Raw genomic sequence first — 18,524 nt, 5'->3', positions numbered from 1 at the left:
ATGAGAGCAATAAACTGGAGAGTGAGCACCCACAGCGACCATCAAGCCATCCGGTACCATATTGGAGGCAGGACTCGGCTGGAGACAAGTGGACAAGTGGGACAAGTTGGAAATTTCGGATGGAGCTGCTATTAGTTAAAGATGAATTACATGAGGTGGTGATGCAGCAAAAGCCAACTGTAATTCCCTCTGGTTGGATGGCAAAAGATGGAAAGGCGCGAGCAACAATCGGTTTGGCTTTGGACAACGACCAGCTGTGCCATGTTATGGGTGCATCCACGGCGTATGAGATGTGGGAAGCGTTGAAAAACTACCACGAGCGAGGTTCACTCACGAACTAGATATATGTTTTCCGTAAGCTTTGTTCGCTGGAGGAAGGCGGTAATATGGCAGAATATTTGATGAGTGTGGCTGAGTTGGTGCATCGTTTAATTGCTCTGGGTGAAGGACTGCAGGAGCACTGGATCGTGGCCATCATTTTATCGAGCCTACCAAGTAGCTATGATGCACTCATCACTGCGCTGGAAAGCCGCCCGGTGGAGGAGCTCAAACAGGATTACGTGAAGGGAAAGCTGCTTGACGAGTGGAAACGGAAGTGTAAAAATGTGGATCCCGAAACGGCGTTAAAAGTTTCATCCCATGGCCGTAATAAGTGTCGTGCGAGGTTTCGTGTGTCCGGGGCGCCAAGTGACAGCAACGGTAACAACGACAGGAAGAAGAAATGCTACTGCTGCTGCAAGAAATTGGGACATTTTTGGCGAAATTGTCCCAAACTGAATGTAAGGACGAGGACGACGACGACGACGAAGAAGAAGAAGCTAAAGTTTCATCGGTGCAATCAAAGAGGCGGCAGCAGACTCACGACGACCGAAATATTTGTTTTCCTGCTACTGCAGGTGGAAAACGTAGAGAAGTGGAATCAGCAGTAGATTGGTGTTTGGACTCCGGTTGTTTGATGCATTTAACTGGAAAAGCAGAACTTCTAAAAGGTTTAGTCTCTTGTAAAAGAAAAATTGTTTTGGCAGATGGAAGAGAGATTTTTGCAAGAGGAATTGGTACAGGAAAATTGACGGTAAATAGAGAGAACGGTAAACAAGTGATTCCGATTAAAAATGTGTTGTTTGTGCCAGGACTGATTGGTAATTTGTTGTCTGTTAGTTGTATCATTGAGAAAGGGTTCAGTGTGAGCTTCAAAACAGAAGAGTGTGTGATTATGAAGGAAAACGATGTAATAGCGATAGGCAAGAAGAACAAAGGGTTGTAAGTTGTACAATGAAATGGAGTCTTACGAAGTGCGGGGTGATTATCCAGATTGATGTAGTATGTGGAATGGAGGAGTATTAAAGCCGGAGGAGGATTAGAAGCAAAGCAAGATTAGTAAGGTTCACAATAAAAATTGTTGTATTTGATGTTAATAATGAAAGAGAATAGTCAATGTTCGCTCCCCATAAATAGTTTGAAGAAATACTGGCAGCACTGCCGCTGACGAACCAAACAAGATCGGCACTTGTGTTGTTGTTTTTATGCATTTTCTTTTAGTCATAAGTCAACTGTTTCTGTAGAAACAACGAATACAATGTTCTGTGATCCGTAGAAGTATTCCGTATGTTTCATTTGCGATCGTGTAATTTGACCAAATATCGGAGGTCGGCCAACACAGGTGCCCGGAAAAGATGAAAATCATCATCGAGGCACTGTTTCCAACGCTCGAGCCGATAATCTGGCCGCCCACACCGTACGTCAATCAGGAAAGCTACGTCGAAGAGATCAGGGTAACTAAGGAAGAGTTGACCGCGGTAGCGAATGCCTTGCCAACCGAGAGAGCCCCAGGCCCGGATGAAATATCAAACGTGGCCCTAAAAGCAGCTATCCACGAGAACCCGGATATGTTCAGCAGCACATTACAAAAGTGTATACAGGAGGGCAGTTTCCCTGACATGTTCAATAGCCAAAGGACTAACAGTGAAGAAAGCCCCTGGTCCAGATGGTATCCCCAACATGGCATTGAAAGCGGCGATCGAAGCGTTTCCGGACATGTTCAGGATAACGATACAGAAATGTCTGGTGGATAGCTACTTCCCAGACATTTGGAAGATCCAGAAGCTGGTGTTGCTGCCAAAGCCTGGCAAGCCGCCAGGAGACCCAGCATCGTATCGACCGATATGCCTGCTGGATACGCTTGGCAAACTCCTGGAGAAAATCATCCTGAACAGGCTGATAAAGTGTACGGAATGCGAGAGCGGACTGTCTAATAGGCAGTTCGGGTTTCGGAAAGGGAAGTAGACTGTGGATGCAATCCGGACAGTCATTGCGAATGCGGAGAAAGCCTCAAAGCAGAAGAGAAAAGGTAATCATTACTGCGCCGTGGTAGCTATAGACGTGAAGAACGCATTCAATAGCGCCAGCTGGGAAGCCATCGCCACTGCACTACACAACATGAGGGTCCCTGACTATCTGTGCAAGGTTCTGAAAAGCTACTTCCAGAATCGAGTCTTGGTCTACGAGACAAACCAGGGTCAGAGATCGGTTAGAGTCACGGCGGGTGTGCCACAGGGCTCCATACTCGGCCCAACGTTGTGGAATATTATGTATGACGGAGTGTTAAGACTTGAACTACCCGGAGGAGTCGAGATCGTCGGTTTCGCGGATGACGTCGTCCTTTCGATAACCGGTGAGACCCTGGAAGAAGTAGAGATGCTGACGGCGGAGACGATCGGTTCCATCGAGGCCTGGATGAATGAAGTAAAGCTGCGGTTGGCTCACCATAAGACAGAGGTAGTTTTTTTTTTTTTAATTTCTTTGTGTTCGCGCCAGCGCGAAGGAATAGCACGAATGTTTTTGCCATCAATTTCCCTACCACACTCCACGCCGTTCAACTGCCCATTCAACAACAACGTGAACGAGCATGCACGAAAGGATCAACAAACCAACCGCTCATCCATCTACAGCGTAATCGTATCTGCCATCAGCCGACGACGCCCGAGCCAATCAGCATCTTGATGCAAGGAATTTTCCTCCATCTCCAAAGCCGTCACCTCTATGCATCCATCTCCTTCCATCTCATTGAGTGTGATGAGTGCGCTCAACGCCGCCACCGAAGAAGAGTCAACATTCAACCATCGACCGACGTGTACGAACCAATCCGAAACAACCGAAATATAGTACAGTAGTTTAGTTAAGTAGTGAAATGCCGTCTTTTTCTTGTACCAGTGCAAACCCAAGTTATACAGTCCACAATCCAATAGAGTTAACGGTCCCGAATTCGTCCACCCCGCAAAATCCCCGTTCCACGACGGAACATATGGTCCTAACGAACCGGATCGAATCAGTGCCGCGAGAAGTTGCAGCCGTAGCTGTGTTGTCGTCCATCAGCCGATGGGACAACGCCGTCCAATTGCTATCGCCGAGACAGTATTCCTGCCGAGGGAAATGCTGTCATTCCCGCTCCAGTAGCTCGACCCGAACCACAGACAAACCGACTTTTCCGTGGCCTTCATTGGCGAAGAAAAAGTGGTGCTTTTCTGAAATGTGAAGTGATGTGCTAGTCCGAAACGAAATCAAACCCGAAAGTGAGTCGCGCGCGTGTGAGGTGGCTTCCACTACGAAAAATGGCCGATATTGCACGATTATTCGCCAAACGCAACCTCGTGAAAGAGGAACTAAAGAAGCTAAAGAGGAAGATTTGCGAAGATGGTGTTCTTCAACCGAGTTTAGCACGAAGAATGTTTTACGAACAGGCACTCCAATGCCACTACAAGGAATATCGACGAGTGTGTTTCGAGCTTTTGTCCACACTTCCACCCGAGAGGCACGATGAGCTCGACAAGGATGCCTCGCATTTTGAGGATATTCACGCGGATGCATATGTACTGGTGGAAAAGTTGTTCCATTCCTTCCCGTCTACCGGTAACATGCATCAAAACGACAGAATGCCATCATCCAGCTGCTTCACTGCGACGACTGCGCCACGGTGGCGTACCCCTCCGATCCGAAGCCGAATAACGACACCAACGACGGAACATCCCGTTCCGATTTCCGCTGTGAACGAAACGCCACGCACGTCATTTCCGAACAAAATCAAGGTTAGTACGATTTTCGCAGACCCAATCCAGAACAAGAAGCCGCTACACGATGAAGATTCCGCCAAGAACACGACTCCTCCGACGAGCCAGAAGGATTCACGTGTCGGAAACGAGCCGACCGAGTTTGTCAACAGCAAGACCGAAGACTCGAAGACGATGACGATCCCGATGCCAACCGGACTCGGTCCGGTACTGATGCCGTTTCGCCCACCTCCTGGATTCCATCCGACGCCTGAACGGAACCCGATGCCAACCGGAATGCCTCCGGTGTCCCAGTGCCCGATCGGTGCCTCTCCGGTACCACAGCCGCTCCAGACTACGACCGGTTCTCAACCGGTATCCCAGCCACCCTCATCAACGACCGGTTCCCTGTCGGTATTTCATTCGCTCCAGTCCAAGTCCGACACTCATTCCGACATGGAAGCAGTCCCGATGCGTGACCGGATCTTGTCCGGTGCTCCAGATCCCGTACGTGGCCAAATCCGTTCCGACGCCGAAGCTTCCAACCGCGATGACCGGATTTCGTCCGGTGCAAGACCAGTACCCGTGTGCTGTCGAATCACATCCGAAGCGTCCCGATGTAGCCGGACTTCCTCCGGTATCGATGCCGTTCCTGTCAACAGCCGAAGCTTCACCGGTAACTATGCCAGCCCTGATCTCCATCGGTGCCAGCCCGGTGAAGAAGTCAGCCATTACGCCCGTCGATGCTCGTTCGGCGACCAAGCCGACCACGATGTCCGCCGGTTCCCCTCCGGTGGTCAAGATTATCTCGCCGTCCACTGGAGCCAGCCAGTGGGCAATCCCGCCACGATGGCCGTCGGTTCTCGTCCGATGGTCAAGCTGACCCTGATCCCGATGTCCACTGGAACCAGTTCAGTGGGCAGTTCCGCCCTGAGGTTCACCGATGCCTGTTCGGTGATCAATTACGCCCCCGTGTCCACCAGTTCCCCTCCGGTGGTCAAGACGATCTCGCCGTCCACTGGAGCCAGTCCAGTGGGTAGTTCCGCCCCGACGGCCGTCGGTTCTCGTCCGATGGTTAAGCCGACCCCGATGTCTGCTGGAAACAGTCCAGTGGGCAATTCCGTCCAGAGGTCCACCGGTGCAAGTCCGGTGGTCGAGCCGATCCTGATGTCCACTGGAAACGATTCAGTGGGCAACTACGCCCTGAGGTCCACCGATACCCGTTCGGTGTTCAACTACGCCAAGATGCCCGTCAGTTCCAGCCCGATGGTCATGTCGATCCTGACGTCCACCGGTGCTCATCCGATGGTCGATTCCGTCCCGATGTCTGTCGGTCCCTTTCCGGCAGCCAAACCGACCTTGACGCATATCGAAGCCAACCCGCCAAGCCAAAAGTCCACTAGAACGAGTTCAGTGGTGAAGCCGACCGTGATACCCACCGAAGCCAATCCGGAAGCAAAACCCTTCGACGATTCAGCCGGTTTACGTCCGGTAGCCAAGCCATCCCCGAAGTCCACTGGTCTCCATCCGGTGATCCAGTCAAACCCGACGTTATCCAGCACTGTTGCAGTGAACCTGCCGGCCCCAACAATGAAGATCAACGAGACAAATCGAACGAAGAAGCGAACCCCACCGATAGCCGGAACCCGTCCGGCACGCAATCGAGTCCAGAGCAGGACACATCAAGTGCAAACCCCGAAGACAACAGAAATCCGCCCTGCAGCAAGTTGTGCCCTCATGCCCTTTGGAATCCGTCCGATCACGAAAACTTCAACGAGGAAGCAATGGATCGTGGTGGCCCTGAAGTTCGATCAACCACTACTGGATCCGCCGCCGGTCATCACGACTGGTGCTTTCGAACAGCTCCATTCCGGCATGCGGCCGAGGAAACCACCTGACGAACCTCCGAACCAAACTCGACCCAGCGAAGCCATCGTGGAGCGCGTGTCCCAACCGCGTCCACCCAACAGTCCAATCAGAGACGATCAAGCACTACAGTTCACGATAGTTCCTCATTTCCTGGCCGGGGAGTATGTTCGCGCCAGCGCGAAGGAATAGCACGAATGTTTTTGCCATCAATTTCCCTACCACACTCCACGCCGTTCAACTGCCCATTCAACAACAACGTGAACGAGCATGCACGAAAGGATCAACAAACCAACCGCCCATCCATCTACAGCGTAATCGTATCTGCCATCAGCCGACGACGCCCGAGCCAATCAGCATCTTGATGCAAGGAATTTTCCTCCATCTCCAAAGCCGTCACCTCTATGCATCCATCTCCTTCCATCTCATTGAGTGTGATGAGTGCGCTCAACGCCGCCACCGAAGAAGAGTCAACATTCAACCATCGACCGACGTGTACGAACCAATCCGAAACAACCGAAATATAGTACAGTAGTTTAGTTAAGTAGTGAAATACCGTCTTTTTCTTGTACCAGTGCAAACCCAAGTTATACAGTCCACAATCCAATCGAGTTAACGGTCCGAATTCGTCCACCCCGCAAAATCCCCGTTCCACGACGGAACACTTTGTATTTGTGAATTTTAACTTATTGCTACACAGACAGAGGTAGTGCTAGTCAGCAACTGTAAAGCAGTTCAACGGGCCGAAATTAACGTCGGCGGACAGGTTATCCCGTCAAGGCGTGCGTTAAAACACCTGGGCGTGATGGTGGACGACCAATTGAATTTCAATTGCCACGTCGACTATGCCTGTGAGAAGGCAGCGAAAGTTGTCAATGCTGTATCCAGGATTATGCCGAACATCGGTGGACCGAGCAGCAGCAGCAGACGTCTTCTGGCGGGAGTATCCTCTTCGATACTTAGATACGGAGTTCCGGCCTGGGCTACAGCGCTGAAACTGAAGCGGAATCGAACAAAACTTTCGAGCACGTTCCGGCTCATGGCTATTCGTGTGGCGAGCGCGTACAGGATGATATCGTCGGAAGCAGTCTGCATTATCGCCGGGATGGTTCCCATACACATCACCCTGGCAGAGGATGTAGAGTGTTACCGGAGAAGAGGCACTGCAAACGTGAGGAAGACAATCAGAGCGGACTCGTTGGCTAAGTGGCAGCAAGAGTGGAATGACGCGGAGAAGGGTAGATGGACCTACCGGCTTATCCCAGATGTGTCGGTATGGATGTCCAGAAAACACGGAGATGTAAACTTCTACCTAACACAGTTCTTGTCAGGTCATGGATGCTTCAGACAGTATTTGTATCGATTCGGCCATGCGGAGTCCCCATTCTGTCTGACATGCCCAAACAACGAGGAGACACCGGAGCACGTGATATTCGACTGTCCGCGATTTGAAGAAGTACGTGGTGACATGCTAGCGAGCGCTGCTGGAAATCTGAGTCCCAACAACGTAGTAGAGATAATGTGTCAGGACGAAACCGTATGGAATGCGGTGAACAGAGCGGTCACGCGGATCATGTCAGCTCTCCAGCGGAGATGGCGCGAAGATCAAAGAGTATTGGGTCGCGATCGGAGTAGGCTCGATCCACCGCCGGGGACTTGACCGAGTCGTTCGTTGCGTAGTACCGGTTATAGGTCGTCGGGGCGCCGGTGAACCGGAAGTCTACCACCAACCGGAATCTCCGGGCCGACTTCGGCACCTTACTGGTCGGGTTGAAAACATCGGTGTCGAGAGAACTTCCACCGTCGGGGTATTTCTCTGTCGGAGTAGGCTAGGTCCGTCCACCGCCGGGGACTAGACCGAGTAGACCACGAAAAAGCACCGGTGCTTGGTCGTCAGGGCGCCTGTGAACTGGAAGCCAGTCTCCAACCCGAATCTCAGAACCGACCTTGGCACCAGCCTGGGAAGTATCGGTAACGGAAGAAGTTTCAGTGTCGGGGAACTCTTCGTTGGATAGGGTAGATCCTCCGTCGGGGACTATCCAAGTCGTGCGCGAAAAGCCGGAGTGCTAAATGGCACACGGACGGCATTAGAATAACAAATTTGATGTATGTTTGTACCAACTGTGTCGCTGAATGGCGATAGGTTAGGTACGAACACTAAAAAGATTAGAATAACAAATTTAGAAGCGACAAAATGTGCATTAGCACAGAAGAAGAAGAGCGCATGAGCGCATCGCCCCCCCTGAAGCAGTCGCATCAGTGGTACCAGGGGGATCGAGGCGACAAGGTGTAGCAGAGTTTTTCCAATCGGTTTTCTCTGCTCGGGAGGTCGGGAGGAAAAAAAAACAAACGCACACACACACACACACACACACACACACACACACACACACACACACACACACACACACACACACACACACACACACACACACACACACACACACACACACACACACACACACACACACACACACACACACACACACACACACACACACACACACACACACACACACACACACACACACATAAGGGCAGCAGGGACAGGAGTCCAGGGGCTTGACGAACCCCCCCTTCTGCGAGTCGGGTGGCAGCTTGGGAATTCTTCCTAAGTGAAAATCGTTCACACATCCGTGTGGTTTACCACCTCTGGCTCTTCCTTCGGGGAGTGACTGAGCTTCTGGTTTCCAGATAGCTCAAGCAGAGGATGCCTAGGATGTGGCGGGGTTTCAACAGTGGGCTCTGTTGGATCTCCATAAAAAGCCACACATCCGCAAGCAACTCTGTACAAGCGACCTTGTACCGCTTCCAAAGTGCCTTAGCCCAAATACTCGGAGTGCCAACCGGCACATTAGGATCGATGCCAGTAACATCCTGATTATGGCATACTGGTCAACGCAAACGACAACGGACTACGGATTACGGATAGGATGACGACGATGAGCTGACATTCGTGCCATTCTGCTCCCTGAGTAAGGAAGGGTGACACCTACTTGAAACGGCGAGCGGGCTAATGGTAACCTTGGCAGGCCTCCGGATACGTTCTTCATCTGTCCATCATTTTTGATGGGTACTAGGCTCGGATGTAACACTCCCGACTTGCGCTGATCTGGCTCTGGACACGGACCCCATGAAGGTACGTGTTCAACCCTCGCTTGGCCTCCATGATTCATAGACAACCAAGAGATCACGAAAGCGACTACGTACAGCAGGTGGAGATAGCGGCTCGGAGGGGGGACCCAATAGAATGGAGACATCACATTTTACCGAAGTAGTTGGAGAGAACGCGGACGCGTTCAGAAGAAGTGGAATGATGCAGCGATCACCAGTGACGCCGCTGGAAACTGCTGCGAGAACGAGTAGTAGCGCGATACGGAGCGAGCCTCAAGGAAGCCAACGGGAGCTAGCATTCCTGAATCAGCGAGTGCTTACACCGAACTCGAACAGCGGCACAGCTCAAGAGTCGAGCTTGTTCGAAGTGAGGAGAAGGGTGAACAAGTTGTACGAGTTTGTCAAAGACAAGCACAACGTTCACCTGAAGATCAAGCAACTAGTGACGAGCATCAAGTCTGCCGTTACAGTTGCGGAACGCGATCAGAAGGCGCTCAAGCTGAGAGTGGAAACAGCCGAGAAGTCTCTGGCGGAAGCCACGGATAGACCTACGGCTGAAAACATGGAGACGCCGAGGAGATACCGGAGTACTCGCTCAGAGAAACGAGGCAGGGACACGCCAGGAGAAGAGGAAGTCCCGAAGAAACAGAGAAGCGAACGGGAGCGTGCCAGCAATCGGAGTGATGATGGATGGCGCACTGTGGAGAACCAGCAGGCGAAGAAGAAGAAAAAGCGAAAGGAAAAAGAAGATAAGAAGAAGGAAGAAAAGAAGAAGGAACAGAAGAAGAAAGAAAGGAAGGTAGAGGAAGATAGAGCCCAGAAACAGAAGACGGCCAGCGTATTGGTGGAACGCGACGATCAGTACCCTCCGTGCTGCTTGCCTCCGTGCTAGGAGACGTTTCCAGAGGGCCAGAAATGAAGCTGAGAGAGAAGCAAGGCGAACCGTTTTTCGGGGAGCTCGAGCCGCTCTTAAACGCGAGATAAGGCTGAGTAAGTCGAACTGCTACAAAGAGTTGTGTCGAGAAGCCGACGCCAACCCCTGGGGCAACGCGTACCGAATCGTGGTATCGAAGCTCAAAGGTCCAGCAGTAACCGTGGAAATGTGCCCGGACAAACTAAGGAGGATCGTGGAAGGTCTTTTTCCGCATCATGGCCCAACGTTTTGGCCGCCCACACCATACGCAGAGAATGCAGAAGAACCCAACGAAGGTGCTCGGATATCCAATGCAGAGTTGCTGGTAATTGCGAAGAGGCTCAAGATCGGGAAAGCTCCCGGTCCGGATGGGATCCCGAACGTAGCAGTTAAAACGGCGATATTGGCGTTTCCGGACATAATCAGGATGGTGCTCCAAAAATGCCTGGATGAAGGCTACTTCCCAGACGGTTGGAAGGTTCAAAAGTTGGTGCTTCTACCGAAACCAGGAAAGCCGCCGGGGGACCCAGGATCGTATAGACCGATCTGCCTGCTGGATACCCTAGGAAAACTGTTAGAGAAGGTCATCCTTAACAGGTTGACAGTGTGCTGTGCATCTTCCCGCATAATCAATTACATCCCATAAATACGTACAGTAACTACCAAATCATATACAATTCAATTAGTAAGCATCAATGCTGTTTCCACTGTGCTATCTGCACACAGTAAGAATGGTCAGGAATGCATGTGCGGTCCGAGCGTTCTGACCCGACGCGCGGACACCTGTTTTGCTGACTCGTATTACGAGTGTAGTGGCCCCACAGGGCAGGGTACAATCAGAAGAGTCAAATAACCAAAACATTGGGTTCGATAGGTACATCGCCGAAATTTATATTGTCAGCTTTCTGTCCCAGGCGTCTAGTTAATTCTTTCTCTTTTTTACACATTGAACCATGAACAAGCATATGATAACCATTACAACTTTGTAAGCTATAAAAACCGAACCTTTTGAGAAATACAGCAATCTTTGCCCAACCTTGAAGGGGTTTCAATGTGCTCTGTTATTACTGATACCACATACCGAACTCCCTTCTTGATCTAGTGCCATGGTCCGTGCCATGTGCCACTAGGCAAGGAAGTAAGTCTTCCGCGTCGGATATATCGTTATCAGAGTCCTGTGATGGACTCTCCTCGCGAGTGATAAAGTGTTTCCGCAAAGCTATACGGTGAACCTGTGAGTGATAAAGTGTTCCAGCAGGCTATACGGGGAACCTGTGAGATGGCGACCGGACTTTTCCGAACCAACAGTTGAAAATAAATGCAGCTGAAGATAAGTGCAAAAAAAACACACACATGATGGAAAAAGTGATTGATATGTTAGTATAGGAAAAGTGACAATGGGTACAGAACAATCAAAGGCTCATGTAGAGCATAACGGTGATCAACATGTGGAAATCATTAACATGCAAGGTGATCATTCCGAGAAAATTGATAAAGTGATAGTTATGCTTTGGTTACTATGTGCGATGATCGGGCTTCAATTATCAATAACGTTAATCAGTGAGGTTAACAAATATTTAAATAAAAAGGCACTGAAAAAGGCTAAATCATTGGTGGAATTATCTAAAGTGTAAATCAGTGCAAACAGAAGACGTGTTTATCCATCAATTAGAAGAGTGTTTTCCATAAACTCGACAAATAGTGCAAAAGTGTATCCAAAACAAGAGAACAATGGAAACTTGGGAGGAAATAAACCACCAGGTTGAAGCACAAGTGAAGGCCATACGATTTATGGGGAAAAATGGCAGTGAACTATACAAAATATTAAACAATACCAAAGAACGAGATGTATCCAAAATCAAATGGAAACCAAGTGGAGGAATTAGTGTTGAAAGCTGGTGGGCATCTACGGACGCATTAATTGATGCTGAAATTGAAAACCAGAAAAAACGTGAAAAAAAGTGATAATAAATAGACAATATGGACGAAATAAGGAATATCGTGCAGACACTTAGAAGAAGCCTAACAGATAGGAACAGTGAAAGTGTGATAATAAAAACTGAACTCGGAGAACACTTTTTGAATATTCTTCAAAAGGAAGGATTTATAAAAGTGCAGAGAAACAATGAGAAAACTGAACTATATCCACTAGTGCTAAGTGATCTTTACATTGTGGACCGAGTGACAATACGGGCACGTGAAATCTTACACTACGCAAGCGAAGAGTTGCCAACGATTACCGGCATTGTGATAGTGTCCACAAATCGTGGAATAATGACGCACATTAGTGCAGAGGAGCAAAATCTGGGAGGGCGAGTAATTGCCCATGTTTACTAATTTGTTTGTCGAATAAACTGAAAGGGTTGCTACCTCGCCCACATAAGAGGTAAACAGTGCAAAGACAAAACAAAAGAAGAAAGGAGAAAAAGCTGAAAGCGGTATTTTGGAACTAGCAGTTTGGGTGAAACCGACGAATCAATGCAATGCGGCGTTTCCTGGCGTGCCTGATGGTGTTAGCAGTTACGTTACTGGTGGGATACCAGTTGTTCCTGACGCTAAAGGAGGAATTTACCAGTATAATAATTCTGCGGTAAGCAACAAATATTTTGTAGAGAACAAGTTATCTTAAAAATATTATATAGATACCTAAGCATATTGTACAATTCTATGGCAGTCTTTCAATTTTTTTGTGAATCAAATTGTAATTTCTCGTGAGTAAACAAATGAAATCAATGAATATGAATATAGAACACTAAAATATGAATATTGTTGAACTCGAGGAAAAATTTAAAGAATTATTGACTTTAGAAGCGAATTTAAAAAAATCTATCAATAAAACATTTTTATACAAAACACTGATAGAGAAGCAAGCTTCATGCAATCAATTATATACCTATGTACAAACAGCATTAATCGAATTAGAGGATATCCTATCAGAAGCTAAATTAATATATTTTGAAAAGGCTTCCAGAAATGCATGGGTACACATCCATGAAATTCTAAAAAACAAATTAGCACACACTAAACGTACTATTCCTTTTAAAGTATTGGTGAACACCATCATTATATTAAAAAGGTGTTCAAAAACAACTCCTGAAAATTTACAGGAAGGCCGAGAAACAATGGCAGCCGAAGTGATTAAATTAGCGTCGTCCCTCATACCTCAATACGATGGCAATGGCGAAAGATTAAGTAACATAATTGCTGCTCTTACAGCATTAAAAACGGCAGTTACACAAGCAACTGAACCAATTGCGGTACAAATTGTGCTGTCAAAATTAGAGAAAAAGGCTAGGTCAGCAGTAGGAGACACTCCAGCCAATATTGATGCCATAATAAATAGTCTGAAACAAAAATGCAAGTATCACATCTCAGCTGATGTGGTCTTGGCAAAATTGAACGCTACTCGTCAAAGCGGAACGTTAAATAAATTTTCTTCTGAAATAGAAGAACTCACCAGTCAATTGGAAACTGCATACATTAATGATGCAATTCCAATAGACACAGCAACAAAAATGGCCAACAAAGCAGGAATCAAGGCTCTAGCAAATGGTCTCAAAAATGGGAGTGCCCAATTGATAATAAAATCAGGGACATTTGAGACTCTAAATGATGCAATAGGACGGGCTGCAGAAAATGACAATGATGCAGTCCCACCTGCAAATGTACTCTATTTTAACAATAAGTACAAATCAAATTTTAGAGGAAACGGACCTCCATTCAAAAACAACTCTTATAGAGGAAACCATCGTCAAGGTCAGGGATGGAGAAACAATCATAACCCCCCTTGGCGACAACACAACAATTCAAATGGACGTAACTCCAACTGGAGAAACCATGGCAACAATAACAATTACAGAAATAATGACCGTCGTCAAGAAAGGTCATATAACAATCACGATAACAGGAACGGATCTGGAAGAGGTAGAATTTATAACGCGTCATCTGAGACAAATAACTCTGAGCAAAGAGGAGACGATAGAAACGACCGTCAAGAAAACCGACAGTCTGATTTTTTAGAGAGAAGGGATCGGGTAGACCGATCCTCTCAATAAATTTAAAAGCATCAAATTTTGTTTGCATAGAAACTTCAATGTCTGTGGGAAAAATAACATTAATAATAGATAGCGGAGCGGATACATCATTATTCAAAATCAACAAAGTAAACCCCGATAAATTAATAAATACATCAAGAAAAATTAAACTAATTGGAATCACAGACAACGAAATTGAAACCATTGCCACCGCAGATACAGAGTTAAATTTCGGCAATGGATTAAAAACCAAGCATACATTTCATTTAGTACCTAAGGAATTTCCTATTCAAACTGATGGAATTCTTGGACGTGATTTTCTTGCAGCAAATAGATGCAAAATTGATTACGAGTCATGGCTGTTGCATTTCGATTTAGGAAATGTATCAGTATCTGTACCTATTGAAGACAATTTCCAGAATGGATTCATACTTCCGCAAAGGAGTGAAACTATTCGACGATTAACGAACAAGACTTACAAAAGTGAAATGGTTGTACATGCTAAGGAAATTCAATCAGGAATTTTTTTGGGAAATGCAATCATTTCCGGAAAAGAACCAATGGCAAAATTCATGAACACTACGAATAAGCCAGTATTTATATCATACAATCAAATAAACCCTATTACAGAGCCACTTGACAATTATTACGTTCTGAAAAATAATCAAACCACTTCTTATAAAAACATACGTAAAGAAAATATTTGGAATGAAATCGATAGTGCGAATATACCAAATTTTATACAAAAAGATTTTAAACAATTAATATCGAATTACTCAGACGTATTCTGTTTAAGCGAAGATGCGCTTTCAACAAACAATTTTTATTATCAAGATATACACGTATCTGATAATATTCCGACATACATCCCAAATTACAAGCAAATACACTCACAAACGGAAGAAATACAAACTCAAGTGAACAAAATGCTTAATGAAAATATTGTGGAACATTCTGTTTCACCATACAATTCACCAATATTGTTAGTGCCGAAGAAGTCAAATGATAACAATAAAAAATGGAGATTAGTTGTCGATTTTAGACAACTCAACAAAAAGATATTAGCAGACAAATTTCCGCTACCAAGAATTGATTCTATTTTAGATCAACTTGGTAGAGCAAAATATTTCAGTACTCTTGACCTGATGTCAGGATTTCACCAAATTCCTCTCTCAGAAGAATCACGCAAATATACAGCTTTTTCAACACCTTCCGGACATTATCAATATACGCGAATGCCGTTTGGATTAAATATCAGCCCAAACAGTTTTCAGCGTATGATGACAATAGCCATGGCAGGATTAACTCCTGAACATGCTTTTATATATATTGACGATATTATTGTAATAGGATGTTCTTCTAAACACCATTTGACAAATTTAACCAAAGTTTTTGAACGACTTCGTCAGTACAATTTAAAATTAAACCCCAGCAAATGTAAATTTTTTCAATCAGAAGTAACATATTTAGGGCATAAGATTACCGATCAAGGAATCTATCCAGACGATTCAAAATTTTCAGCGGTCAAAAATTTTCCCATTCCTACAAATGCTGATGATATTCGCAGATTTGTAGCATTTTGTAATTACTACAGGAAATTCGTGCCAAATTTTGCAGGAGTAGCGAAACCTTTGAATGATTTATTGAAAAAGAACACAAAGTTTGAGTGGACTAATAAATGTCAAACGGCATTTGAAAAATTGAAATCTTATTTATTATCTCCACAAATTTTAAAATATCCAGATTTCACTAAAGATTTTATAATAACTACAGACGCATCTAACGTAGCATGTGGAGCAGTGTTATCGCAAAACCACAATGGTGATGACCTTCCAATAGCCTACGCTAGCAAAACATTTAATAAGGCAGAAGCCAAAAAACATACAATTTTACAAGAAATGATTTCCATACACTGGGCAATCAATCACTTTAAACCCTACATATACGGGAGAAAATTCATAATTAGAACTGATCACAGACCTTTAGTATATCTTTTTGGTATGAAAGAACCAACCAAAAAGCTTACGCAAATGCGTCTAGATTTAGAAGATTACGACTTTGAAATCGAGTACATCAAAGGAAAAAATAACGTTGGTGCTGATGCTCTCTCAAGAGTAGCAATCACATCAAATGAATTAAAGGAAATGACAATTTTGAAAGTAAACACTAGGTCTATGACTAAAAATACAACAACAAGGGAACCTATTTCAAAGGATCTTACAGGTGCGCAACTGTCAATCTACGAAGTAGAAGATTCCTCAAAAACTTATCAACTACCTAAACTACACACAATAACACGTTCGAACGGAAAAATAATGATGATTATAACGGATCCAAAAGAAAAAGAAGAATTATGTGCAGTCACAGCCGATGGAACTCAGACACTAGAGTCCGTTTGTCTAAGGTTGAATGACATGCTTAAAGAAAAAAAGTTAAATAAAATAGCTATGTCGACACAAAATAATATATTCACGATTTTACCAGTAGAATCGTTTAAAAAGATCGCGATCAATGCATTTAAGGACGTGGAAATTTTGCTATATAAACCACGTAGAAGAATTGAAAATATAAACGAAATAAACAAAATATTACACGACTACCATGTGACACCAATAGGAGGTCACGTAGGACAAAACCGATTATATAAGAAATTAAAAGTCATATACGATTGGAAAAATATGAAGAAAACGATTGCTGGATTCGTAAAAACTTGCAAATCTTGTCGAATAAATAAGGTATATAAACATACCAGGGAGTCAAATATTGAAACCACCACCCCGGCTAAACCATTTGATGTAATATCAATTGATACAGTAGGACCTTTACCCCGGACAAACAACAATAATCGATACTGTATAACAATACAGTGTGATTTGACAAAGTATGTGGTTATAATACCCGTACAAAATAAGGAAGCTTCGACTATAGCAAGAAATCTTGTCGAGAATTTTATACTTACATTTGGAAACTTTCTTGAACTTAGGTCGGACCAAGGAACGGATTATAATAATGAAATACTGAATAAAATAGGAAAAATACTAAAATTCAAACAGAAATTTGCTACAGCCTATCACCCACAGACTATAGGTGCACTGGAAAGAAATCATAGATGCCTAAACGAGTATCTAAGATCTTTTTGCAATGAACACCATGACGATTGGGATGACTGGATTAAATTCTATACATTTGTTTACAATACAACGATACACACAGATACAGATTATACCCCACACGAATTGATCTTTGGTAGAAAAGCAAAGTTACCACAGGATATATTTAAAACCAAAGTAGAACCAATTTATAATTTAGAATTGTATTATAATGAACTCAAATACAAACTTCAGAAATCCAACATAATAGCAAAAACCAATTTAATTGAAGGAAAACAACATAGATTACAATACCTCAATAAATACACAAACTCAATAAAGTTATCAGAAGGAGATTTGGTTTATATAACGAACGAAAACAGAAAGAAATTAGATCCTCATTATATTGGACCATATAAAGTCAAAAATGTTGAAGAACTAAATTGTGAATTAGAAGAAATGAGTTCACGAAAGACCACTATTGTACATAAAAATAGAATAATTAAAATGTACTAACTTGATAACAGCATCAGTATAAAATAAATATATTAAGTATTAAGTGAACAACCGAGCCTAACTTGTTTCAAAAAAAAAAATGAAAAAAAAAAAAAAAAAAAAAAATTTTTAATCTACTATTTTGTAAAGATCTCTGGGACAGAATTTTTGTTTTAAATGATTTCGTTTCATATACATTTCACTAAATCATTCAAAAAAAAAAAAAAGGGGGAAAGGTGTGCTGTGCATCTTCCCGCATAATCAATTACATCCCATAAATACGTACAGTAACTACCAAATCATATACAATTCAATTAGTAAGCATCAATGCTGTTTCCACTGTGCTATCTGCACACAGTAAGAATGGTCAGGAATGCATGTGCGGTCCGAGCGTTCTGACCCGACGCGCGGACACCTGTTTTGCTGACTCGTATTACGAGTGTAGTGGCCCCACAGGGCAGGGTACAATCAGAAGAGTCAAATAACCAAAACATTGGGTTCGATAGGTACATCGCCGAAATTTATATTGTCAGCTTTCTGTCCCAGGCGTCTAGTTAATTCTTTCTCTTTTTTACACATTGAACCATGAACAAGCATATGATAACCATTACAACTTTGTAAGCTATAAAAACCGAACCTTTTGAGAAATACAGCAATCTTTGCCCAACCTTGAAGGGGTTTCAATGTGCTCTGTTATTACTGATACCACATACCGAACTCCCTTCTTGATCTAGTGCCATGGTCCGTGCCATGTGCCACTAGGCAAGGAAGTAAGTCTTCCGCGTCGGATATATCGTTATCAGAGTCCTGTGATGGACTCTCCTCGCGAGTGATAAAGTGTTTCCGCAAAGCTATACGGTGAACCTGTGAGTGATAAAGTGTTCCAGCAGGCTATACGGGGAACCTGTGAGAACAGAATACGGCTAAAATATAAACGACTCATAAGAAAGAGATCATTCGTCATAAGTAA

At 44.7% G+C, this 18,524-nt stretch overlaps 1 protein-coding gene across 1 annotated transcript; it reads left to right on the top strand.

Annotated features, from left to right (window-relative positions):
* The first annotated feature begins 3,608 nt into the window (after positions 1-3,608).
* LOC109404245 (mucin-17-like) lies at positions 3,609-6,101 on the top strand. Its single transcript, XM_062857041.1, has one exon. It carries the CDS (start codon positions 3,609-3,611, stop codon positions 6,099-6,101), a length of 2,493 nt encoding a protein of 830 aa, XP_062713025.1.
* Positions 6,102-18,524: the final 12,423 nt, after the last annotated feature.

Source organism: Aedes albopictus, chromosome 1 (genome assembly GCF_035046485.1).
Source record: "Aedes albopictus strain Foshan chromosome 1, AalbF5, whole genome shotgun sequence".
NCBI lineage: Eukaryota > Metazoa > Arthropoda > Insecta > Diptera > Culicidae > Aedes > Aedes albopictus.
The sequence above is the reverse complement of the archived record's forward strand: the minus strand, read 5'-3'. Positions and strand labels throughout refer to the sequence as shown.